We start from the raw sequence: 26223 nt of genomic DNA, 5'->3' as shown, positions 1-26223 counted from the left end.
TTTCAGTACAGTACACAATGTATGCAGTTAAAATACGATAAGGCTTCACATGAAGTGCTTAAAATTAGCCCTATTTTTAACATTAAAGTAATGTGTATATGATTGCATCATTAAAAATGATAATATGGTAATGCTGATATATATGGTAATATATTACTCTGAAGTAATATTAGTACTTCAGAGTTTATTTTAGTATATTTTGATGTTACTAGATTTGAACTTGTGCTTACAGTAAGTAGACTTTTTCATCTCTTCCTGGTTCATAGATGTGAAAAAAATAAAATCTTACAGTACAATCTTGAGGGAATGACTTAAGCTTTTGTTGGAGTATTTCTAAACTACAGTATTGCTGCTTCTACCTAAGTAAAAGACCTGAGTACTGGGTACAATGTTCACTGCTACATGTGACTTTGCTGTTATAAGGTCTTGACCTCCTGCGCATGCATGAGATGGATAACACACCACCTCTAGTGGACTGGAAGAATGAATTTGAAATCACCACTATACCATGCCAACTACACAAGCTCCATCGCATCTTCTTAACCCACACTAGCCCCTTCTTGTTGTCATTAGCCCTAAAAATATCTTACTGATGTAATTTTTTTGTGGTTGTAATTTGTGTTTTGCACACCTCTGTTTATTTATTTGTTGAGTTCTATTAAGTCTGGAGAAAACACAAAATGAGAGAAAATGATAAATCTAACTCTGACTTCCACTCTGTTTCCTAGTGTATGGTAATGATCTGATGGGGGACTTTGGACAGATAGCATCCCCACTTTATCCGAGAATGTATCCAAATAATGCCCACTACCGCTGGACCATATCCGTGGAAGGAGACAGCTCTATCCAGATCCAATTCTTGGATATGGACCTAGAGGACCTGTATGACTGTTACTACGACCAGCTCAAAGTAAGATTGCATGTGCTTGGAAATCACATTGTACCCTTGATTTATCCTATTACAATTACAGTCAGAATGTTTGCACCGTTGTGTCTTAAGTGTATTGAAATGCAAAACATTTTAATTTCTACTTCATGCAATGGTAATAAACTGAGTCATATTGGCCCACCGGCTGCTTTAAAATGGATCCAGATGCATCAGACTGATTGCACATCAAGATGCAAATCAATTGTTGGTCAGTTGATGGCATATGAAATCAAATTAAAAGGAGCAAGCAGCATCGAACAGGTCTTTATATCCACGCTTGCCTTGACGGGAGGGACAGCCGGGGCCTTGTCGCTGTAGCCCGGCTGATCTGGTTTTTAATCTTAATGAATTGAATACTTTGTGAAGGAGTTAAATATCACTTTGGGGCACTAGAAAACGAGCATTGATGTGTAGAATGCACAAAGTAAATGTAAAGTAAAACAAAGTAAATTCGTATTTATTCTTATAAAAATCAAACAATGTCATATGTGGCTTGCTTCCTGCTAAGTAGGTGTTTCTATGACTATGACTCATGAATGACCATGGCTAGTCAGTTAAAGCTGGAGTTTGTAGAATATGTGAAAAACGCATGAGACTGGGATGGAAACAACTGCGCTCCCCCCTCCCCTCCCTGTTTCGACTCCGTAGCTCCACACCGTCTCGTGGACATGCACGACTGTAGCACTTTGAATATTCACGTCGGAACTTTTCTGTCATACACTTGCCGTGGCCGAATTACAGGTAAGAAAGTACTTTACCTTTCTCTCATGAACAAATGAACGTATGAACAAACAAACATTACTTTTCCATTGTTTAGAAGAGCGATAGAGACCGACAACAATTATTTCTTGCTAACGTCTCAGCATGACATAGCCTACATGTCTGGCACTAATAAAGCTACGATGTTTGTCATACTGACGTGATACTTATACAGCATAATCTAATGACAACAGCAACACTTATATATCACGGGAAAGAGGTGTGAATGCTAAGAATAATAAAACAATGTTTAACGCTAAATTAAACAATTACACCCCCATGCACGGACTATCGGAGACAACCACTTTATTCAGACACTTCTTTCTTTTCACCGTAACCTGAAAATAAATAATAACTGTCACATCCATATTTACACAGCACTCGTCCTCTGTATGTCGTGTATATATAACGGTATTGACAATACATTTGACGTTGACTTTGGCTCTGACTTGCTTGTAGCTGTCGTGAGCCTTTGGCTACGGTTATCATAAAGCTAATCAACTCACAACATTACTCGTCAATTGTGACCACAAACCGCCTGCTTTATTAGATTCACGGTCATTTCAACTACACAGCCAATTACTACCACACATTTAGATTATTAGCTACGTAAAACTTACATTGGAGGCTCACCTACATCGGTCATCCTTTTTTTGGCTTGCTTAGCCCTGTACGCTTTTGTTGGTAATGCCGCGATAGCGGCTTTTCCTGCCAGGATGTCTGCCATTGCACCTTCATGGAACCTGAATGTGATTGGCTGAACACTGCCATCACGGCACTGATTTTTTGAAGCCTGAATACAGAGCCAAGAGGAGACACAGAAGTCCAGTGTTCTGTCATAACACTATGAATTACAATATGCTGAAAGGTTATTATTGATTTTTGACCAAATGACGCCAGAAATAACTTACACACTCCAGCTTTAATAACCATATCAATTTTGAGGCTGATCAGATCAAACATTGTTTAGGTGTTCCAACACTGCTTTGCAGTTTAGCATCGTGAGAGTTTTCACTGGCCAAATTTAAGGTGGATCATGTTAAAATGTGTACAAGTGCAACATCTCTAAATGGAAAAATGCACCAAAGTTGCAAGGTAAATTCAAAACCACCAACTTCCTGTTTGGAGTAGGGCATGGCATCAAGAGGCTTTTTTTGTAAGTCTGGACATGGTAAAAAAATGTTTAACCTTGCCAATTTTGCCCTAAAATACCAAGAGAACAAAACAAATGTAATTAAAACTGAAGCAGTGATGAACGGGCCCTCACACCCCCACGTGTTTCAGGGTGTGCAGCAGCTGCGTTCCAATTTCTAGACTTTGTATGATACACATCTGAATTTTTATGTGTTTTGGACACTGCACTCAAAGTCACTTCCTGTGTCCACATTGTGGCACTAGAACACTCATTAATTACACATTAGGTTTAACCATGTTAAGTGTAGACCACACCATAAAATTCAAACAAGGTTTGATTGCCACGAAAGGCTTACTTCGTGTTGCCAGTAGGTGGCACAATGACCTTACCTCCTAATTTGCATGTAGCTATGTGTAGGGTCGCGACTGCGATTAAACATGGGAATTTTGGGGAAGATTGGACAATGTAAAGTCGGGTTCCAAGAGATTTCTTTGTAGGTCTAGGTGAGACAGATGTGTACTAAATTTCACATGCCTAGGTAAAACTATCGACGGGGGCTGCCCTTTAACCCTGTAGGACCCACTGTTGCAAATTTGCCAAATCACATTTAACAATTCTAAAAAAATGCCTGGAAATGTTTTTTTTTCTCAAGACCACATTAACATAGTTAATGAGTCCTATTGTTTGTCCTCACATGCTATTGGATATAATAAGTGTCTATAGGTTCGGTCATCTGGCCATGAACTCACTCTACCTGCAAACTTCCCGTTGAGCTCATCTCCTTTTTTTGCATGACTTGATTTGTCAGGATTAAAGTAAGTAAAATTCCTTAGATATTTTGTTTTGTGTTTATTACAATGTCTAGAACATGTACATATTTAGTTATTTTGGAAAACATTCATCAAATTTGATTTAGAGCTTCTTATGTCTATGTTGCAAGTCTACAGCGTTGGATCAGGGTGGTAGTCAAAATAGCCGGTGCTCCTTACACATTACATAAGGACACTGCACTTCTCACATGGTCACAAATTGAAAAAGTGTTAGATGATTCATTGTAACTAAGCTCTAAATGTGTTTTTCTGTTAAATTTTAAGTTTGTTTAACTTAGACCATAATTAAACACATGAATAAATTGTATGGGGTATTTGAAACTCCCTGTATCTTCATAGTTTCTTGTTTGTTTTTTAACTTCTAAATGATCCTGAGCTATTTTTCTCAGTGTTGCCCAAGTAGCAGTTTGTAGCATTAGGAGATAGAAAAACAGGTTCTGAATATTCTGGATGTGTTGGGGGGATGCCTGTTGTATTGTTCAGGGACAGGTGTAAATGGTCTTGAATGTGAACCTGTATGTACTCTGGGGGGATGCATGTGTTCCTTTTAGTATGATAAGTAGAGAGCATAATAGGCCAGCCAGAAAGTATTGTTTGAATGTAGTGGAATTTGATTAGCATTTGTATTGAAATGATAATACTTACTTATGGACATACTAATGGAAATACTTAGATCTCTACCCTCGACACATGGTCTACCACCCTGTCTATTCCAAAAGTTTGTGACAGAAGACATGATTGAGGCTCTGACAAGAAACACAAATGAATACAGCTTGCAAAAAAAATGGAACATCTGTTAACACCAATAATAGGGGAATTGAGAAGATGCTTGGTATGTACCTGAATATGGGCCTAATGCAAATGGCTGGAGTCCCTATGTATTGGGAGACAGACACACGGTACATCCCTGTTTCTGATGTGATGTCCCGCAGCAGATTCCAATCTCTGTTGACGTCATTACACTTTACAAACAACTTGACTGTATCAGAGATGGAAAAGAAGGACAAACTCTGGAAACTCAGACCATGGCAACTTAAGTGTTCTGTATATCTGTTCAGACAAAGTGAGTTCAAACACAGAAATTCTGCTCCCAACTATTCCCAGCATTGCAAATTTGCAACATTTCCCTAAAAGCTTACTAAAATGTAAAAAATTTGAAAACTCTTTAATTTCTACACCAGAGGCCTCCTAAAACAATATCTGAGAGGTCAAAAAAAATTTGCTCATTTTTTTCTATATCTGGGTCTTAAGGGGTGCTAGTAAGCCATTTGGTCCCGCCCATCGCCAACAACCATAAAACATGTACATTTTCACCAAGTATGATGCATGTGAAAAGTATCATGAGTTTTAGCCCCTCCAGGATTTTTTTTTTCCCAGGGGGAGAAAGAAAAATTAATTCCTTACATTTCATGAGGGTTCTCACACCGTGTAGTGTTTCAGCCCTAATTAAACCTGCCCTTGCACCCCTGTGTACATAGTGGTGTGCTGCAGCCGCAGCCTCATCACTGAACATGAACTGGTTGACATACCTCTGAAACACTCACTAATTACATGTTAGGTTCAAGTATATCAAGGGTAAACCGCACTGTGTTAAAGGAACAGTGTGTCATATGTAGTGGCATCTAGCAGAACAAACTTGGCAGAAATGGAATATGATATTCATAAGGGGGTCATGCCTATGTCCCCACAGCCCAATGGTCCCACAGCCCTATGTTCCCACACTTTTGGGTTAGGGAAGGGGAAGAAGTTAGGGTTAGGGTTAGAGAAAGGGAAGGGTTGGGTTTAGGGAAGGGGAAGAGGTTAGGGTTAGGGAAGAGGAAGTGGTTAGGGTTAGGGAAGGGGAAGAGGTTAGGTTTGGGTTAGGGAAGAGGAAGTGGTTAGGGAAGGGGAAGAGGTTAGGGTTAGGGAAGAGGAAGTGGTTAGGGTAGTGTATAATCATCCTCAAATAAGATTCGCTGTGTTTTGGCACCATAAATAAATAGCAACAGTAATTACAATAAATATAAAGTGCTTCTTAATTTCACATACCATCGAGGTTTAACAACCTGATGGCAGAGGGAATAAAGGATTTCGCCGACGATTGGTCCTAACAAGTGGTGCGACAAGGCGACAGCCTGATGGCATTAAGACAAAGTCAGAAGACAGGATGTGGTCAGGTTGGGAAACTATTCCCCGTGCTCTTTTGATCACCTGTCTTTCCCACAGAGAACTCAGGTCTCTCTGGCGGATGCCAATTATCTTGGAGCACACCTTCACGATATTATAGAGGCAGTTCTTGTCCTTGATAGAAAGACCACCGAACCAACAAATAAAAGAAAATGTTAAAATACTCTCAATAAAAGACTGATAAAACACACCCAAGATCTCCATACAGACCTTAAAAGAGTTTAGCCTTCTTAACAAGTAGATCCTCTGTTGCCCCTTCTTCATAATATTCTCAGTGTTTACATCGAACTTCAGTTTAGAGTCGAACACCGTTTCCTGATGGAAATCTCTGATGATAGAGAAATGTTTGCAGATTGAAGTGTCCTGCTTTCTGCCAGGCCAGGACTCTTATCAAACATGTAAAGTTAAGGGCAGATTCAAGATTACACAGTTTTCATCAACCTTCGCCGTGCCACCATGGTCACGCCCTTCAACAAAAACCAAAAATCTTCTTTCTATTTTCACCTGCCTTCATGTCAGCCCAGGTGTGAATAGTTGTTAAGCTGTCTAGGGAGAGTACGCAGTACTAAGTTCCCTCCCCAGAGAACTTAACAACCATTCACACAGTGGCCCTAATGACTCTGAAACTTAAGCCTGATTTATGCTTCTGCGTCGCGGCGACGGCGTAGCTACGTCGTCGACGCAGACCCCTACACGGACCCTGCGCCGTATCCTGACGTGCGCCTCCAAAAAATCCTGACTATGTGTCACGTCGACGCGTCGAGACGCGAACGGCAAGGACTGTGATTGGTCCGCTCAGAACGTCATTTCCGGCAGTTGCTTTTCCGGTCAACAGTATAACAACACTGGTTGGCGGTGAATTGCAGAACAACGCGTTCCCTCGACGCAGAACTTCGAATGCTCAATGACGGCGTAGGGTCGACGACGTAGCTACGCCGTCGCCGCGACACAGAAGCATAAACTAAGCTTTAGAGCTCATACGTGTCCTTAACAACTCTGTAAGGAAACTCCCACAAAGAGTTTAAAAGCCTGCAACTCCCCTCCAGTTAGTTAGAACTAAAGAAGTCGCTTGGATAAGAGGTGAAACGTCTTCAAGAAACTGAATCGCGTCCAGTTGCCTACGATACAGCACTTAGAATTAACATGACCTGGATGACTGAGAACCTTCATCAACATGCAACAATATTTATAATACGGCATCATCAAGGTCTTAGATGTTTTATCATCATGTTTTAGGCGGATGTGTACATCCGGCTCAGAGGAGTACCTCAGTTTTCAAACAATGCCAGATCCGGGTGCCACTGGGTGGTGCTATGATAGTAACTGAATATTGGTATGTTAATGTGTTCAGTCCAGTACTCGTTGAGCAGATTCAAGCATACTCTGTGGATTTACTGCAACTTCCTGTGTCCTGGTAAATCAGCAAAATTGGCTACATCACTATGACATGTTTGACAAAAAAACAAGTTTTTTTATAACTTTTCATATAAAATGTGTTAAGATGTTAGATAGAAGCCGATTGTGTTAAAGCTGTTGGGGGATTTTGTTATTGTTCAACATATGCAAATTGCAACGAAGCACTAAATTAAAAATGGGCGACCTGCTGTTGGGTTTGGGTCATGGCACTTTTTTTGTAATTCTAGGTGTGATTCACATGTGTATGGAATTTCATACATGTATGAAAAACTTGCTGCATGGACTGCTGTTTAGGGGCCGCTAGCGAGCCATTTTGCCACAACCATATGCAAGACCCTCTTTTCTCTTTTCCTTTGTTTGTTTTTGTCATTCAGTAGAATAATAATAAATCCTTGCATTTTATGAGGGCCTTTGCAGGGTTAATGCTCAGGCCTTTAAAAATACATCACATAAAAGTCAGTAAAATGGAGTGTTATTTGGACTGACCATACCAGTGGCCAAATATGTGACCACCGTGGCTGATATGACATTGAGAAAGACACTGTCTGGTCATACAGTCAGAAAGGGACAAGCTCAAATACCTGAAAAACAAGTGCTGCACCGTAACAGCCAATTATCTGGCCTCTTGCCACTACTCAAGGCACATATTCATTCAGATAACAGAGCCCCAGTGAGAGCCAAGTGGTGGCGACAGCCCAGGGAAGGTCCACTGATATGATAATGCTTCAATTCTGCCCTCAAATGTTGTTACTTTACAGATATTTGATGGCCCCAGTGTTCATTACTACCCTATTGGGACATTTTGTGGTCTTGCCCTGCCTCCTACTCTAAGAAGTTCTGCAAGCACCGTCACCCTGCAGTTCCAGTCAGATTCAGTGGTGGGAGGACGAGGCTTCCTTGTGGAATGGACCGCTGTGCAGGAGTCTGGGCCACCACCAACTATCACACCAGGTCAGAAAAAAAAGTTTGTCCCTTTAAGCCATTGTACATACAACCACATTATATTTAAAAGTTGCATATTTCATGCTACTGTGCATTTAAAAAGATAAGTGGAAGGAAATTTCAAAGAACATAGCAGCGTAGTACTGCTTGAGTAAGTAAGTGCAGACTTTAGTTTTACACTGTCAATGTCGGCTCATTACTTGAAGAAAAAAAATTCAGCAATCTTCAGTATGTGTACCATATAAGTTGTGCTGTTACAACTGGAGTTGTTACAAGCCTGATATTATGAGAAATCACACCAATTTTGTGCCTACCTTACTTTTGTGGAAAGCCTAGATAAGTTATTAGATTAAGTTATTACACAACATCTGGTCTTCTAGATGAACACCATAAGCCTGTTCCAATTATCTTTATCGTTCATTGCAGTCTAATCATTCATCCATATTATGTTCATAATTAGGTTAACAATATTCAACTTAATGGCACAAAAGGGAGTTGAATTGAATAATTTAAACAAACAATTTTTAAAATTTGGCTATGTATTCAGCAAGACGGCTTCAGCCGGCAGCTGCAAAACAGGCTTCAATCTAATCCCTCTAGGGAATTATGCTTCATTAAAGCATGTCCACTTAAAGTGATAGTTGGGTCTCAACATATCATCAATCACCAAACCGACATTTGATGTCAATAGCCCATATGCAGAGGCCCAGGGTTTTCTCTCATCCTGTTTCCTGTCATCTCTAAGCTGTCCTATCAATAAAAGCCATAAAAGGCAAAAAAAAAAAAAAAATACTTGGAAAAAAAAAGAATAGCATCAACCTCTTTAAGTGTACAATTTTTTTTTTCTGGCACTCTAGGTGTCAAACTGTTGTTACTGCTTGGGCCCAAACTTAACTGTGAATACTTTTCAATGAGTCAATTAATCACTTGTGTCTGTATGAATTACCATTTTATGGACAGATGCTCTCTCTCTCTCGCTCTCTCTCTCTCTCTCTCTCTCTCTCTGTCAGGTGCATGTGGTGGAGTGCTAATGACGGGGGAGACTCCTGGCTTCCTTTATTCTCCTGGCTGGCCGGAAAATTACCCAACTAACCAGGAGTGTACCTGGTTGATACGTTCTCCAGACTCAACTGTAGAGTTTAACCTCTTGTCTCTGGACATAGAGGACTACCCTATGTGCTACTTTGACAGCCTTGTCATCAGAGACGGTAAGCTTGCGTAGGTAGCTGATAATCTGGTATTTACTTGTATTTTAATGGTTTTACACATACAAATTTCATCCAAAGAAAGATGGTGCCAGGGTGCTTGGCTGGCCGTCTGTCGCTCTGCTCTATGTTTGCTGTTTAGTGATCTAGCCTACCTGATCTGTCCAGAGGTATCATCTCTCCTCACCTATGATCGTCAAACTCTGCTTGAGATTGGAGGCTTCTTTGATCATCTTGAATATGATAAGTTGGTGAGCTCTCCTCCATGCCTCGAGGGAAGTCCCGGCATTTCTGAGGCGTTCTCCCCTCTACCTGACCTGCCAGAGACGCCGGAGAAGACATGGGAAACGCGGAGCCTCCGGGTTAAGCTTGATTTATGCTTCTGCGTCGCGGCGACGGTGTCGCTACGTCGTCGACGCAGACCCCTACGCGGACCCTGCGCCGTAGCCTGACGTGCGCCTCCAAAAAATTCTGACTACGCGTCACGTCGACGCGTCGAGTCGCGAACGGCAAGGACTGTGATTGGTCCGCTCAGAACGTCATTTCCGGCAGCTGCTTTTCCGGTCAACAGTATAACAACACCGCCATTTTTAAAGTTTTTGTGGTACGAGCGGCACGGAAAAATGGACCAGGCAGACGAAAAAATTATCGAGGAGGTCAGAAAGTATGACCATCTGTACAACTCGTCTTCGAGACATTATAAGGATTGCCAAATGGCAAACAACTCCTGGCGGGAAATTTCGCAGAACACGGGGCTGGAGGTAGCCGAATGTATGAAGAAGTGGAAGAACCTCCGCGACAAATATGTTCGGCTCCGGAAAAAAATGGCCACAAGAAGCGGCGACCCAGGCGGCCAAAAAGTGCCTGCTTTTTATCATTTTATGTCGTGGCTGGCACCACATGTGAAGCACCGTGAAACGGACTCCAATTACGAGGCAAAGGTATGTGTGTACGTGTGCTTATGTGCAAACAACATGTAATATTTACTATTGGTTGTAATCAAACACATGAACTAATAAAGCATTCACTCTTGTTTTAAAAACAGACGTCGTCCAGTTCGGCAGAGAGCGACACGGCCTCATCTGCGCCATTGTCTCCCCGGCCTTCCACACCAGAATTGCCGGCTCCTGCATTTCCTGGTCCTGCTCCTCGTGCTCCCTCTGCATCTCCTGCTCCCCCTGCATCTCCTGCTCCTCGTGCTCCTCCTGCATCTTTTGCCCCTGGTGAGTCCCCCGTGTCTCGGCCGAAAAGAAAGAGGGACCAGCAGGATGAGTGGTTTGTGAAACAGTTGGCAAACTTGGAGGAACGCTGAATGGAGCTACAACAGAAAATACAGCAGGGGACTGATGAGTGCTCCAGGTTCGGGCAAACAGTGGCCGACCTGCTCCGAAGAGTGCCAGAGGACCTGAGACCAGATGTAATGTTTAAAGTCTATGCACTCATCCATGAGAGTAGAAAGTAGTCGAACTCAAAAAAAAAAAAAAAAAAATGTAAATAGTTTTGTTTGTTTTTGTGTGGTTTGAGTGCACTTTGCTGTGACTTTTTATATCGTACTTAACTTTGCTGTGATTCTTTAAATTGTACTTATATATATTTCATATTCTACTATTTATTACTTTATATACATTACAATGTATATTGAAGAATAAAACAAGTTTGTTTTCAAAGAGTTGTTTTGATGTTTATTTTCAACAACATAGACAGTTTACACACCATCATTACATTGTGCACATCACTGATTGAGTCTGCCTCGGCAAACCATCTCATTTTGCCATGGCACTGTTCCTTGAGGTGACTGAAAGAAAGCCATCAGGTCATTTCGAACAGCCAAGGCAGCTCTGGTGGAACGGGCCCTGGACATCTGTGTGGGATCCACAGGTTCGACGAGGTCGGAGTCATTGGCCACCACTTTTCTCCACTCACCAGGCTGCACCGATCCAGAACTGTCACTGTCCACAAAATTCGGCGGGATGTATCTGCTGCCTGGGGTGCTCACTTCATCGGTGTAGGTGAGGTAGTTGTGTAGGACTACACAGGCTTTGACAACATCCACAGCTTTTTCTGGAAGGAACTCTATTGGTCTCCCAAGAATTCTCCACCGCGCAGTCATGATGCCGAATGTGTTTTCAATTACCCGCCTGGCCCTGGAGTGGCGGTAGTTGTAGACCTGCTTGTCCATGCTCATGCCTAGTCCTGTATAGAAAAGCACAATAAATTATTATACATTAATAACTATATATATTATACATACATGTGTATGTATGTATGTATGTACAAACATTATATGTGTGTGTGTACATACATATATATACATATACAAATATATATATACTTATATTTTTATATATATATATATGCACACACTACACTATATACTATATACAGCTACATACCAGGAAAGGGACGCATCATGTTGCTGTGCAGGGGAAAGGCAGCATCAGCAACAATGACATGAGGGATCTGGACTGCGGTCCCTGGAAGTGTAGCTGGTGGGGGCAGATTGAGTTTATGGTCGAGCAGCATTGACCCAAACTCGCTCTCTTTGAAAATGCCACCATCGCTCTCTCTTCCATATCCTCCCACGTCCACCACTGTGAAACGGTATCTGTAAAACACATAAATTCAGAGCATGTTGTTAGTGTGGTTACTGTGGATTTGTACACAGGTGTAACATGGACTCAAATCAAACGAACACGTTTTAAATTGTTTAGCTCGGTTACCTGGCATCGCATGTTGCCATCAGCACAATGGAGTGACTCCCTTTGTAGTTGAAGTAGTCCCTTCCTGCATGTGGCGGTGCTTTTACGGTAACATGTTTACCATCGAGGCTTCCAACGCAGTTTGGGAAGTTCCACAGCCGCCAGTAATCTGCTGCCATGGCTTCCCACTGGCTGGTTGAAGGACATGGCAAAAACTCGGGCTGAAGGGCTGTCCACAATGCTTTGCAGACCTCGGACAAAGCGCTGGACACAGTGCTCGACGCCAGTTTGTAGCTAGCCGCCACAGCTTGCTGGCTTCCACCCGAGGCTAAAATCCTCAGCGTCACCGCCAGTCTCTGGGCGACATCAACAGGCATGCTGTGCGTTGTCTGGTGCGATATTAAAGGCTGTATACGGCGAAGAAGATCGTCAAATCTGCCCGTGGACATTCGAAAGTACCGAAAGTGCATTTCTTCATCCAGGTTTCTCAGTGGGCGAACCAGTGTGGCAAATTCACCCTTCTCAGCCTCGACTGGTTCAGTGGTCGGACAGACCACCTCCGCAATTGTCTTCTGCGTCGCCTGCGCTTCAACATTTGTAATAACAGCATTTGTTGTTCAATATCCATGAGCTCCATCTCCAAAAACATCCGCTCCATCTCAGTTGCCATTGTTTACTGTCTGACCGGAAGAAAACCAAGGAATCCGATATGAACCCCCCGAAACCAAACAAAGACACAGCCACACCCCTCGCGGCTTGGCGGTGAATTGCAGAACAACGCGTTCCCTCGACGCAGAAATTCGAATGCTCAATGACGGCGTAGGGTCGACGACGTAGCTGCGCCGTCGCTGCGACGCAGAAGCATAAACTAGGCTTTAGGCTCAAGGCTCACCTGAGGTCTGTCCGTGGGTCTGATCGCTGCAATGATCTGCATCTTCCGGAAGTTCCCCCTGCCCTGCGCTTGATGAGGACTAGACACCAATGGATCCGACCAGTGTTCCCTGATGTCGGCGGCTTTGACAGCGTCAGCTGTTCGGTGGACCCCGATCAGCTGTTGCTGCCTCCTTCTGCCTGGCGTGCTCGAACCGGGAGACGCGGTGTGGTCCGTCGAAACCTCCGCTCACTGAAACGTGCTTTGTCCTCATCGCAAACTGGATTTTCTCTTCTTAACGGAGACCTGGCTCCGTGAAGGTGAACTTGCTCCTTTTTCGGAGCTTCTGTCTTCACAAACCGCAGGTTCTTTTTAATGTATTTGATTCTCTTGTGAATCCTTGTGATGTTGTCTGTATTGAGCCTTCTTCTTCTCTGTGTGAGGATTTTCTGCAGTTCTTCATCAATAAGATTTCTGCTCTTAGGTCCCCACTCCCTCAGTCTGCTCAGGACCCCTCAGTTCCCACAAGCTCAGCTGTTTTCCACCAGTTTGAGCCTGTTTCTCTCTCCACACTCACTGAAATAGTGGAACACTTACGTCCTGCTAACTGCCCATCTGACAGCATTCCATCCCGTTTGCTTAAAGAGGTTCTTAGCTCAGTTGAGTCTTTTATTTTGTTTCTTATAAATCGATGTCTCAGCTCTGGATGTGTTCCACCCTCCTTCAAACATGCCACGGTGCAGCCTCTTTTGAAAGAGAAAAATCTGGATCCCTCGGTTTTGTCTAATTTTAGGCCAATTTCCAAACTCCCTTTTATTTCCAAGGTTTTAGAGAAAGTCATTTTTAACCAACTCCAAGAATTTTTAAATGTATGTGTGAGTTGTTTCAGTCTGGTTTTAAGTCTCTTCACAGCACTGAAACTGCTCTTTTAAAAGTTTTTAATGATCTTTTGTTAAACCTTGATTCTGGTAACTGTGCCTTTTAATTCTTCTTGACCTGACAGCGGCGTTTGACACAGTGGATCACACAATCCTGCTGTCACGCCTTGAACACTGTGTAGGCATCAAAGGCACTGCTTTGAGTTGGTTCAAATCGTACCTCTCTGACAGATCACTCTCTGTGCACATGGGCCAGTTTTCCTCCATAGTGGCCCCTCTGACCTGCGGGGTCCCCCAGGGGTCAGTTCTGGGCCCCCTACTGTTCTCCCTTTATATGCTACCCCTGGGGTCGATGTTAAGGAAGCATGGCATTCCTTTCCACTGCTTTGCTGATGATGTGCAGATGTATTTACCGTTAAAAGTTCCTACCAAACACTCCCTTCAGGCCATGCTTAACTGCATGAGTGATATTAGAACATGGATGGACTTAAACTTCATAAAACTTAACGAAAACAAAACAGAGGTTGTCCTGTTCGGTCGCCCTGACCTGGTTCAGGTCCTTGCCAGCTTCCTTGGCCCACTAACACCTTACATCAGATCCCACACCAGGAATCTTGGTGTGATCATTGATGGTACTTTTAAATTGGATAAACAGGTCAGCTCAGTGGTCAAGTCTAGCTTTTTTTCAGCTGAGGCTTCTAGCAAAGGTAAACACCTATCTAAGCCAGAAAGACCTTGAAAGAGTAATCCATGCTTTTATCACATCACGCTTAGATTACTGCAATTCCCTGTATGTCGGCATTGGCCAGTCAGAGCTAAAACGCCTGCAGCTTGTCCAAAATGCAGCAGCTCGTCTCCTAACTGGGACAAAGAAGTGTGAGCACATAACTCCGGTGCTCTGCTCACTCCACTGGCTTCCAGTTAAATACAGGATTGATTTTAAGATTCTTTTATTTGTTTTTGTCTCTGAATGGGCTGGCCCCGGAATATCTGTCTGACCTTGTTAAACTGCACCAGCCCTCCAGAGCCCTTAGGTCAGCTGATCAGGTGGTCTTGGACGTTCCTCGATCCTTTTTGAAAACAAGAGGTGATCGAGTGTTCGCAGTTGCGGCTCCCACTCTGTGGAACGCGCTACCTTCCACTGTGTGTACTGCAAATAGCCTCTCCACTTTTAAATCACAGCTTAAAATGCACCTGCTCACTTTGGCCTGTCAGATTTTAGTTGCTTTTATTTTTTTAATATTTTTTTTTTTTTCTTCTTTATTTGAAATGGGACAATGCACATTGATATACATCGATATTAAATACCGTTGTAAATGTGCCGGATTGTAGCAAGGCTGCTAATTTGCATCCGTAGTCCCTGGTGAATAAATACAAGAGATACAGAAAATAGGGGATTACAAATAAATAGATAAAATACAGATAGAAAGGACAAAACATATTCACAATATATTATGCAGTCAGAAGGGTATCGAGGCCGAGACAGGATGTAACAATGTAAAGATAGGATGTAACAGAACGGAATTTTCCTAAGTCCAACTAGTGGTCGCACGTTTGATTTGATTTGAGCCACTGTTTTAGTTTTCCTTTAAAAACAGGGTATGTGGGGCATTCTCTTATGAAGAGGGGAAGACTGTTCCAAATCCCCCCCCCCCATAACAGACAATACGTTCCTACCAAAGGTTGTGAGTTTGTGGGGTATCTCGCAGTCTCCTCGCTCACAGGCTCTGGTGCTCATACCTCCTTGAGTCCTTCTCTTAATAAAATCATTCAGTGGTGGTGGAGCAACTCCATGAAGGCTCTTGTATATTGAGCAGGCATATCTAAAAGTTTTAAAATTATAGAAGCTTAGGAAATTCTGGTTTTTAAGGGTTTTGCATATGTGGGAAGAGAAGGGTTTTTTATCCAACGTCTTTAGGGCTTTTTTATAGAGAGATTCTATTGGTTTGAGTGCTGTTGTAGAAACCAGTGAACAGCTTGTTAAACAGTAATCGATGTGTGAAAGGATCATACAGTGTAAAAACATCAGAGCTGCACTGGTTGTTAGTGAGTTCCTGATTTGTCTGAAGTTTGCCAGGTTGAATTTGACAGAGTTGGAAACTTTTTTGATGTGTTTCTTGAAGGAGAATGTTGAGTCCAGGATGACTCCCAGGTATTTGAACTCGCTCACCAAAGTGAGCTCCTCCCCTCCCAGAAAGACACCAGAATTGACAATATTTGGCGGTCTTTTAGCAAAGATCATACAGACACTTTTTTTAACATTTAGGGAAAGACATGAATCATTGAGCCAGGCGTGGATATGAGTCATTGCTGTCTTGAGTATTTGAGCGGCCTCCACTGTGTTTGTAGCGGGGGTGAAAATGGCCGCGTCATCTGCATACAGCTGTGTGTTGACATCCTTACATACATCAAAGAAGTCGTTAATGTACATGGAGAACAGGATAGGTCCAAGTGTGGATCCCTGGGGAACCCCGACTGGACAGTCCAAGTAAGGGGATTTGACACCGCTGACCACCACACACTGCTCTCTGTCTGCAAGATAAGATCTGAACCAGTTCAGGGCCTGTGTGGAGATGTTGAATTTAGACAGTTTCGTTAACAGTATCTGGTGGTTAACAGTGTCAAATGCCCTTTTGAGGTCTAGGAATACAGCTCCCACACAGGTGTTCCTGTCAAGGAGACACTTGGTTTTTTCGATAAACATGGTTATGGCCGATTCTGTGGAGTGGTGAGCCCGGAAACCAAACTGCATCGGATGTAATGCTGTGTATCCGTTATTAAGATGTTCTATTAACTGTTTAGCCACCCATTTTTCTATTATTTTGGAGATGACGGGAAGAATGCTGATTGGTCTGTAATTGTGGATTTCAGATTTACTTCCAGATTTGAAGATTGGGTTGACCGTGCTCACCTTCCAGTTAATCGGGACAACAGAATGCCTGATAGACAGGTTTATCAGCTGCGTGATGGGGCGAACCAGAGACTCTATGTTAAGTTTTAAAAAATTTGTGTCAAAACCGTAGTCATCCTTGGCATTAAATTTGTTAAGTGAGTGAGTAATTTTCGTTACCTCACTTTCAGAGATTTGAGTTATGTTAAAAACAGGCTGATCGTAATTGACGGGATGAAAAGCACTGTCCGGAGTAGTGAACAGATTTGATATTTCTTGGACAGAATTAATAAAGAAAAAATTAAATTCTGTAGCCAAGGTGACAGGATTTTTCACTAATTGATTTTTGATGTTTAGTTCCAGTCCTTTACTGTGCTGTTTGGTCTGATGGCCGGATAGGTTATTGATCTCTTTCCATGCTTTGTTTGAGTTTCCTTTTGCATTTTCAATTATATTTAAAAAGAAGTTTGCTTTAGCTTTTTGTAGTGCAGATGTTACTTTATTTCGTGCTGAAGTAAAATTTTGGTGGTCAGTGATTAGACCAGTTTTTAGTGAGGTTTTTAGTAGGAGATCTCTAACTTTTAACAGTGCAAGGCACTCGCTATTAAACCAGGGAAGTGAGCTGGATCGCCTGGTCCTAGAGCTCCCTGTCCTATAGAAGGATGACAGAACCTCCTTGATTTTTTGGGAGAAGGAGTCAGCACTCTGGTTTATATCATTGCAGGCAATTAAATTGTCCCATTCTAGTTCCTTGAGGGCTTTGTTGACATTTTGCTGCTGGTTCCTAGGGATGAAGTTGTGGTATGGGGGTTTCTGGGGCAGGTATGTGTGAGAATTTAGAAGGCGTTTTTAATTGAGTTTACGGGAGAAAAAAAACACATTATGATCAGATAGTCCTGTGAGAAGGTTGTGAGTCTTAGTGATTCTTTCCGGTTTATTTGAGAACAACAGGTCAATTCTAGTTTTAGAGTAGTGTGTTATCCTGATTGGTTGGTCAATTAATTGTGTTAAGTTAAAGGAATCAATAATTATCTTGAATTTTTTCCTGTCTTTCTTGTTATCCCAATTTACATTAAAATCGCCAATCAAAATTATTTCCTTTTTTGTGATTAAGTGATTTAAGTAAGGCCTTGAGCTGATCATAAAATCCTATGTTAGCTGAGGGTTTGCGGTACATGCAGATGACAGAAAATGACATTTTGGTAGAAAGGGAGATGTCTACCACAACACATTCTAGATCGATTTCTCTAGGTAAGTCTATCTGACAACATTTAAGAGTGCTTTTGACATACAGTAGGACCCCCCCACCTTTTCCATGGTCTCTATCTTTCCTAAAAGCTTGATAATCTGGCATTGTTATAGCCGCTTCAGGTGATGAGGAGGATAGCCAGGTTTCTGTGAGTCCCAGAAAGTCAATGTTTGACTTGCTCAGTAGGTGTTCCAGTTGTTCTCGCTTGGGAACAATACTGCGGACATTTAAGTGACCACCAAGTAAACCCTTGGTTTTACATTTAGGGTCCCATATTAAAATTGCGTGGTTTAATGTTTGGAAGAGGTTAGAGGACCGGAACCTTTTCATCACTGGATTTATATGGCCTCCAATGATTTGTTATATTTATATGTTTTATTGCTTTTATTGTTTTTACTGTTTCTGCTTATTTTACTGTAAAGCACTTTGGTAGGCCACTGGCTGTTTTAAATGTGATATATAAATACAATAAAGCTGACAAAAAGTCAATACTTTGTATAGCCACCTTTTGCAGCAATTACAGCTGCAAATCTCTTGGGTATGTCTCTACAAGCTTGTCACATCAAGCAACTGAAATCTTGCCCATTCTTCACGGCAAAACTGCTCCAGCTCCTTCATGTTGGACGGGTTCCGCTTGTGTACAGCAATCTTTAAATCATACCACAGATTCTCAATTGGATTGAGGTCTGGGCTTTGACTGGGCCACTCCAGGACATTTAACTGTTTCCCCTTAACCCACTGGAGTGTTGCTTTAACAATGTGCTTAGGGTCATTGTCCTGCTGGAAGGTGAACCTCCGTCCCAGTCTCAAATCTCTGCAAGACTCAAACAGGTTTCCCTCAAGAATTTCCCTATATTTTGCGTCATCCATCTTTCCTTCAATTCTCGTGATGAGGTGTTAGGTTTGCGCCTGACATAGCGTGATGGCCAAAAAGTTAAATTTTAGTCTCATCTGACCAGAGAACCTTCTTCCATGTGTTTGGGGAGTCTCCAATATGCCTTTTGGTGAACTCCAAATGTGCTGCCTCCTTTTTTTCTTTTAAGCAATTAAGCTTTTTTCTGGCCACTCTTCCATAAAGCCCAGCTCTGTGGAGTGTACGGCTTAAAGTGGTACTATGGACAGATACTCCAATCTTTGCAGTAGAGCTATCCAGTTCCTTCAGGGTTATCTTTGGCTTCTTGGTTGCTTCTCTGATTAATGCCCTCCCTGCCTGGTCCGTGAGTTTTGGTGGGCGGCCGTCTCTTGGCAGGTTTGTTGTAGTGGCATTATCTTTCCATTTTCTAATAATGGATTTAATGGTGCTACATCGGATTTTGGGAATTTTTTTTATAACCCAACCCTGATCTGTACTTCTCCACAACTTTGTCATTGACCTGTTTGGAGAGCTCCTTGGTCTTCATGGTGTCACTTGCTTGGTGGTAGCCCTTGCTTAGTGGTGTGTAATGGATGGGGCTTCATAGCAAAAGGGGGTGAATACACATGCACAAACCACTTTTCAGTTTTTTATTTTTTAGAATTATTTAAAACAATTTTTTTTTTTAATTTCACTCACAATTTGGAGTATTTTGTTTTCAATTCAAAATCCATTTAAATTCCAGGTTGTAAGGCAACAAAATATAAAGAATGCCAAGGGGGTGAATACTTTCGCAAGGCACTGTAAATGGGATAAAGTCAGCTTTGTATTAGTATTTACATTTAAGAACCACCCCAAAAACGGGTATAACGTTTTCAAATGCATGTCTGAAAACATTTACACTAACAATCAAATTCTGCAGATATAAATGGGTCAGGTCAAAAGTATTTTTGTTATTTATTAGCAATTGTCTTTTTAATCTATGTATATTAAATATGTATTACATAAGTAGTATATTGATGTTGTATAAGTGTTGTGGATTCAATTTATGATTGTGTTTTTGTGTCAGTTTTGAAGCTTAAGGAAAACATTTTCAAAAAGACGAAGAAGAACATATGTAAAGAAGAAGTTACAGGCTTGTGATGTCCAGGAAAATAATGTCATCACAAAAGAAGATAAACAGCCCCAATCCTTGAGGGACAATGCTTTGTTGTGTGAGACTACATAAAAAGCCTTTTCTGTAGAGAAGTGATTTCAACCATCACCACGAAAAACCATGAGCCAGACCTGTATTGAGTCACTGGTATAACTTTAGTGATAGCCCCATGCTGATGTGGTAGGTCTACTTGTTCTTCTTTACATCATATGATTTCCTTTTGTGTTCTCAGGTGCAACTAGTCTGTCCCCCACACTGGCTACTGTATGTGGTCAGCATCCTCCAGGCTCTTTCCACTCAACAGGAGACTCCATGTTCATTCACTTCTCCTCTGACAGCAGCATCGGTGGCCGAGGCTTTAATGCTTCCTACTCCAGAGGTCAGACACCAGACATACATACAAACAAATCCAGACCAGTCAGTATTAATCAGATAAAGGCTGGAATTACTCTCTACAGTGTGCAGCAGTGACTTTGACACAGTGCATGCTATTGTTTTGGTTCAACCATTTTAAAGATCTAGTGTGTAGGATTAGGAGTATTTAACAGTGTGGTTGCAGATTGCAAACAACTGAACAACCCTTGCCTCACCCTCCCCTACTACTAAAACCCAAAAATGCGAATGGCCCTCTTCAGAGCCAGTGTTTGGTTTGTCCATTCTGGGCTACAGTAGAAACATGGCAGTGCAACATGATTGACTCTATAAAAGAGGAGCTGCTCCCTCCGTAGATATAAAACACAAACAAATCTTAGTTTCAGGTGATTATATGCTAATGAAAACATACATAACTAGAATAGCGCTCAGTCGAGTGCATTCCTCCACCAAGATCCAACAGTCCTCTTTTGTACTCATAGACACCAACCACCTAAATATGCCTGATTTTTTTCATCAAGATCCATGCATTATTCTCTGAGAAATTAATGAAAATGTGGAAAAACACCCTATTTCACACTGTTAAAGAAAGTGAGAAAAAAATTCCTGTATCCATCCCTTTTTCCTGATCTACACCAAAAATTAATGGGGTCTATTCCGGGCTGAATCTGAAAACCATTCAGCAGTTTTTTCAACATCACAGGTTATGTTATGGAGTGGCTCATACCTTTTTTAAATAATGCTTGTGGTAAATAAATGGTAGCTTACTGCAAACACAATATAAGAGATAGGCATTACATTTGTTTTTATAAAGCTAAGTTTTTCCATGACAAGTGGTGTACACATCTTTCAAGCCCGGTTTTGTGCATGTGCAATGGTCATATATGAAACCTCAGGGCTCTCTACCTGGTGTCAGTAAGTCTTACTGCTGCACTTTAGACAAGATGCAGATGTGATGACCACTGACTCCCTCATGGAGAAAGTAATGTTACATTTACTAACTCAACAACTGGGGTCTTTTTTCACAGGAGACAAAGAAGAAGCCTATATTAGTTACTGTTTATTGTGTTTGTAAAATGTATTTGCCATCAATAAAATGTTATCTTCTTTCATAAATTTAGTATAAATGGTGAAATCAGTGTAAACAGTGTGTTCAAACAGCTGCTAAATGTTGGCAGGTAAGACAAGCTTTAGACAGAGGCAGACAGGCTGGTACAGCCATGCTGCGACAAACTGACACTTTTTACAAGGAAGGAAACAACTTAATGTATTGCATTTAATGCCAAATTTATAGGAAGTCAAGAATGACTGAGAATTTGCTGCAGCTGTCTCAGGTTTTTCCTTAAAGTTTTTCCTCACCCACCAACTCTGAAGTTTTTTAAGGGAATCTGGAGATATTGCAGTATTAAGTTAAATAATGAAATCAGCTGTAACAGACGGTGTCTGTGGCGGCTTCACACTCCACAAAATATGGAGTGATTATAACACATCATCCAGTATTTAAAATCCATTTGAAATTTAATGCTGGACAGTAACATTACTAGTCGTATCTTCTTTTTCCATACATTTCCTGTCATGCTCTACTACTGCCACTACTCTTCAACAATAAAAAGCATGCTGTATTCATAAGACTAATACTAAAACTTGTCTTTTCAGGTTGCGGTGGCCTACTGCATGTAGACAGGGGTGTGCTGAGTAGTCCCTTTTACCCCGAGAACTACCTGTCTGGTCTGGATTGTAGCTGGCATGTAATGGTGACACCTGGCTTTAGGATTTCTGTGACATTTCAGAGTCCCTTCCAGATTCAAGGCTATGGAACTGGATGCAGCTCAGGAGACTACCTGGAGGTAAACAGCACATGGATGGCAAAATCTTTATTATGAATATATTATGAATAAAGTTATGAAACTAGATCCATACTGCTACAAGTAACAGTTTAGTTTTGCAAGTCAGCATCAACACAAAATTCCCACTTAAATAATTACCACATAAACAAGAAATTTACAACATTCGACTATTCCTGTATTACTTTCGGTGCATATCCAGGCATTTTTTCTCACCTTCTTTAACCTTGCAAGATAGGGAGTTTTTCATTAATTTCTCAGGGAATACTGCATGGATCTTGATTAAAAAAAAAAAAAACTGGTGTATTTTGGTGGCTGCTATCTATGAGTGGGTACAATTTGATGCAGATCCAATTTAAAATCCAGATCTAGTGGATTTAAATATGTTTTATTTGATATTGGATTAGGCTTCATTTAATTAAAGGGGGCAGTTGGGCCCTGGCGGAGGTGTGCATTCTACTTGAATGCCATTCAAGTTTGAGCATGAATTTAAAAGTAAACTATTAAATCCATCTGCTGATTGTCAGTTAATGTGTATAAGCGATTATGCAAGATCATTTGGTAACCATATGTATGGTATTCATGTCAGCACTTGAACACGGGTATTTTCCCTGATAGATCTGTAGGGTAAAGAAATGAAGGGTGTTGCACTACTTGTCTACTTTAGCACCCAGTACTTTACAAGAGAAATGCAAAGACCACACACAGACCAATTTCATTTGTCATGACCTGGCTCAGTAGGACACGACAAAAATGGGAAAATACACCATGTTTAATTGTTAAACAATGTTTTATTGATCCAAATTAAGAGAACCAAATTCATATTTACAAAATGGGACGTGTAAATCAGTAAGGTCAGTGGTGTCTGATGTGCATGAGTGTGAAATGTGTGGGGGGTGTTGTCAGATGTGAACAAAGGGAAAAACTCAAAACAATATCACCAAAGTCTGGAGTGTGGCATGCCTGCAGGGGACCAGAGCAGAGAGAGAGTTAGAGTGAGGGTTGCAGCCGTTTATATCGCTGCACTGACCAGGTGCGCTGAATCCCCTCAATCAGGCTTACCTGCAGAGAGCAGCACAGCTCTCTGATGACCCAATGGGACATCACACATTCATTTATTCAGGGAGGGTTTTCTGAGAGCAATGCTCTTTTTCAGGAATGCCCTGATCACATTCACCCCTGGAGGCTGCCCAGTACAACCCCAGTCTGATCTGCTGGCCACTGAGCAGCTCATTGGAGTGGTTGGGGTTAAGGGCCTTGTTCAAGGATACCTCAGTGATGCATATAAGGGAGGGGAAAGCTCTACCTTTCACTTTCCCCACCCAGATTTTTCCTACTAGTTTGGGGATTAAACCAGCTATCTTCTGATCACAAGCTCACTTCTCTAATCTTAGGCCAATACAGCCCTGAATTACAGGTGTGAAACCACCTCAAAATGTAAATTAGAATTAAGTTTATGTTGCATAACACTAGTCAGGTGTGACAACTTCATTCCCCTTTTGCTTCTCTTTGTCTGAGGTTTTGGACTATTGATGATCAGTTGGTAAATTGCTTCTTCCATTACTCCCACTTATTCATTCACTGCTATCGCCACAGCTCAGGAATGGTCCAGATGGTTCATCTCCACTGCTGGGGGAACGTCTTTGTGGCTCAAGTCCGCCATCCCTCCTCCAGACTACTGACAACCACCTCTTTGTTCACTTTGTGTCTGATGGCACTAATGAGGCCAGTGGCTTTAAGCTGACCTTTGAAGCCCACAGTCAAGGTACAACCAGTATCTTTTCTATTTTTTCTGTCACGGGGGGTGACCTGATGGTTTGAATATGACACTATATGGTCACTAAATTTGTTGCTAGTTGCCTTTGTACAAATAAAGTTACTAAGAGGGTCAGATTAATTATTATTCATGCAATAACATGGGTTTTATGTTTTATGTGTCTTTCTACTAAACATATTTAGTTACAGAGAATAATTCTCTTATTATAGGCTAAAGGACTAAAAACACTAACGATAATGTGTGACATGAAGGGGAATGTTTGTTATATTGATTGAGTGATTAGCCCACTTTATGCCCACACACAGCTCATAGAGTCAATTAAGGTACTTTAATTACAGGTAGTGCCCGACTGCTGAAATTTGCATCAATCTTTGATTGAACTAAAGTTACATCTAAGTGACAGTAAAAAAAATGAATGGGAGCTGCCGTGTTGAATCCCAAGCTCACCTCTGTGATCTCAATCTCATAGAATCTCACCCTCTCTTGATGTTAACATTATGAACAGTACTGTTGTTCGTCTTTACTGCTTTTGTGTTAGTGATGTCTGTTGCGCTGTTGTGTGTAGCTGAGAGTGGGACATCTGGCTCTACCTTGAGAAATCTAGTCATATTGCTTTTCAAAGCCTTTTGATGAAGGCACATTTAAGTACAGTGTCCAATAAGAGACTTTTGTTACTGTAAAATTTATACAGCTCCTTTGTATTCATTAAGGATAAGGATAGGAGAATATGGTCTTGATTCAATGAGATATAATGGTCAATATTGTGTTACAATATAAAGTTATTCTTTCTCTTTTTCCACAGCATGTGGAGGCTTCATTGAGCTAAATGATAATGATCCTCCAGGGTATATCACTTCACCTAACTATCCTCAGAACTACCCCCACAACACTGACTGTATCTGGGTTATTATTGTGCCCAATGGAGAAGCTGTCCAAATTGATTTTGAGGATGAATTCTACATTGAGCCCTCTGGCAGGTACAGCTGCTACCTTCTCATATGGATAATGTTACATTGCTCATGCTCATTACTGTTTACATTCAGTTTTATGTGTACAGTATTTGGAAACTACATTCCTTCTCTATGTTTTTGCTGTTCTTTCCTTTTCTGAAGTTTCATCTCTTGATTTATTGATAGATGCAGTGAAATTCATTTATATTCCCAAAACCTCTAAAAGAAATTTACCATTACTATGATATAATTTCATCCTTTGTGCTTACAAATAAGCTATACTAATATTCATATGATAGCTTGACAACTGTATAGCTGGTAGGGTCAAAGTTGGGAGACGTAAAATAGGGTTATAGGCCAGACATTGTTGGAGGATCACTGCCCATAAACCTGAACTTAAATCAGAGAAGTTTAAAAACAATGATGATTAATGATAATGATGATTATTATTTTAAATATTTTTCACATTATATCATCTTTTCATCATTGCCTTCAAAAGATATGTTTTCAAGTATTCATTCATGTATTTTTCAGCTGTGTGCATGACTACTTGGAGCTGCATGATGGCTCGACTTTCAATGCTGAATTAATTTCCCGGCTCTGTGGCAACACCCGACCATCTACCCAACATTCAACAGGTTCCTCCATGCTGCTAAGGTTTCGTACGGACACCAGTGTCGTGCACAAAGGCTTCAAGGCAAAGTACTCCATAGGTAAGCAAAACACAGGCAGTACAGACAATCTGATGGGACCAAAATGATGGTTTTCCAAATCCAGGGTTGATTTTTGAATATTGCATCATTGGCTCAGGCCAAACAAGCAAATACCTTATTCAATTTAAGTAAACAAACAGAGACACGTTGGCACTTAGTGTCAAATGCAGGCTTTTTGTGTTGGGAAATATATTGCTTGAAATTCTAAATGCAGTACATTGTTAGCTGCCACTAAACTCCTGTATAGAAGGCTTGACGACAGGTTTCAAGAAGAACTTCAGTATGTTGATGAAGATTCTCTGTCATCCAGGTCATGGTAATTCTAAGTACTGTATTATAGGTAAGTGGACTTGTTTCAGTTTCTTGAAGATGTTTCACCTCTCATCCAAGAGGCTTCTTCAGTTCTAACTAACTGTAGGGGAGTTTGCAGGCTTTTAATCTCTGCTTCCTTCTGCTTTGTTCGCATTCATCGTCACTTTTCTGCCACTTGCTCACGCTTGCTCGACGAGTCACTTCTTACGCTCCGTCACTCTCTTCCTTTTGCTTGACCACACAATCTCTACACACAGCACACATGTGTGGTTGTTATA

The 26223-nt window shown here is 41.4% G+C and overlaps 1 protein-coding gene across 1 annotated transcript in view; it reads left to right on the top strand.

Annotated features, from left to right (window-relative positions):
* Positions 1-26223, top strand: part of cubn (cubilin (intrinsic factor-cobalamin receptor)) — a 244366-nt gene that overhangs the window by 153326 nt on the left and 64817 nt on the right. Inside the window, exons 38-45 of the mRNA XM_084340702.1 lie at positions 729-910; positions 7993-8185; positions 9187-9384; positions 20210-20356; positions 22006-22196; positions 23790-23958; positions 24773-24947; positions 25455-25633. Of these exons, the coding sequence (XP_084196828.1) occupies positions 729-910; positions 7993-8185; positions 9187-9384; positions 20210-20356; positions 22006-22196; positions 23790-23958; positions 24773-24947; positions 25455-25633 (1434 nt within the window). The remainder of the gene's footprint in view (positions 1-728; positions 911-7992; positions 8186-9186; positions 9385-20209; positions 20357-22005; positions 22197-23789; positions 23959-24772; positions 24948-25454; positions 25634-26223) is intronic.

This window comes from Pagrus pagrus (assembly GCF_965226575.1).
Source record: "Pagrus pagrus genome assembly, chromosome: 20".
In the NCBI taxonomy this organism is placed as follows: domain Eukaryota; kingdom Metazoa; phylum Chordata; class Actinopteri; order Spariformes; family Sparidae; genus Pagrus; species Pagrus pagrus.
This window is presented reverse-complemented; position numbering and strand designations above follow the sequence as displayed.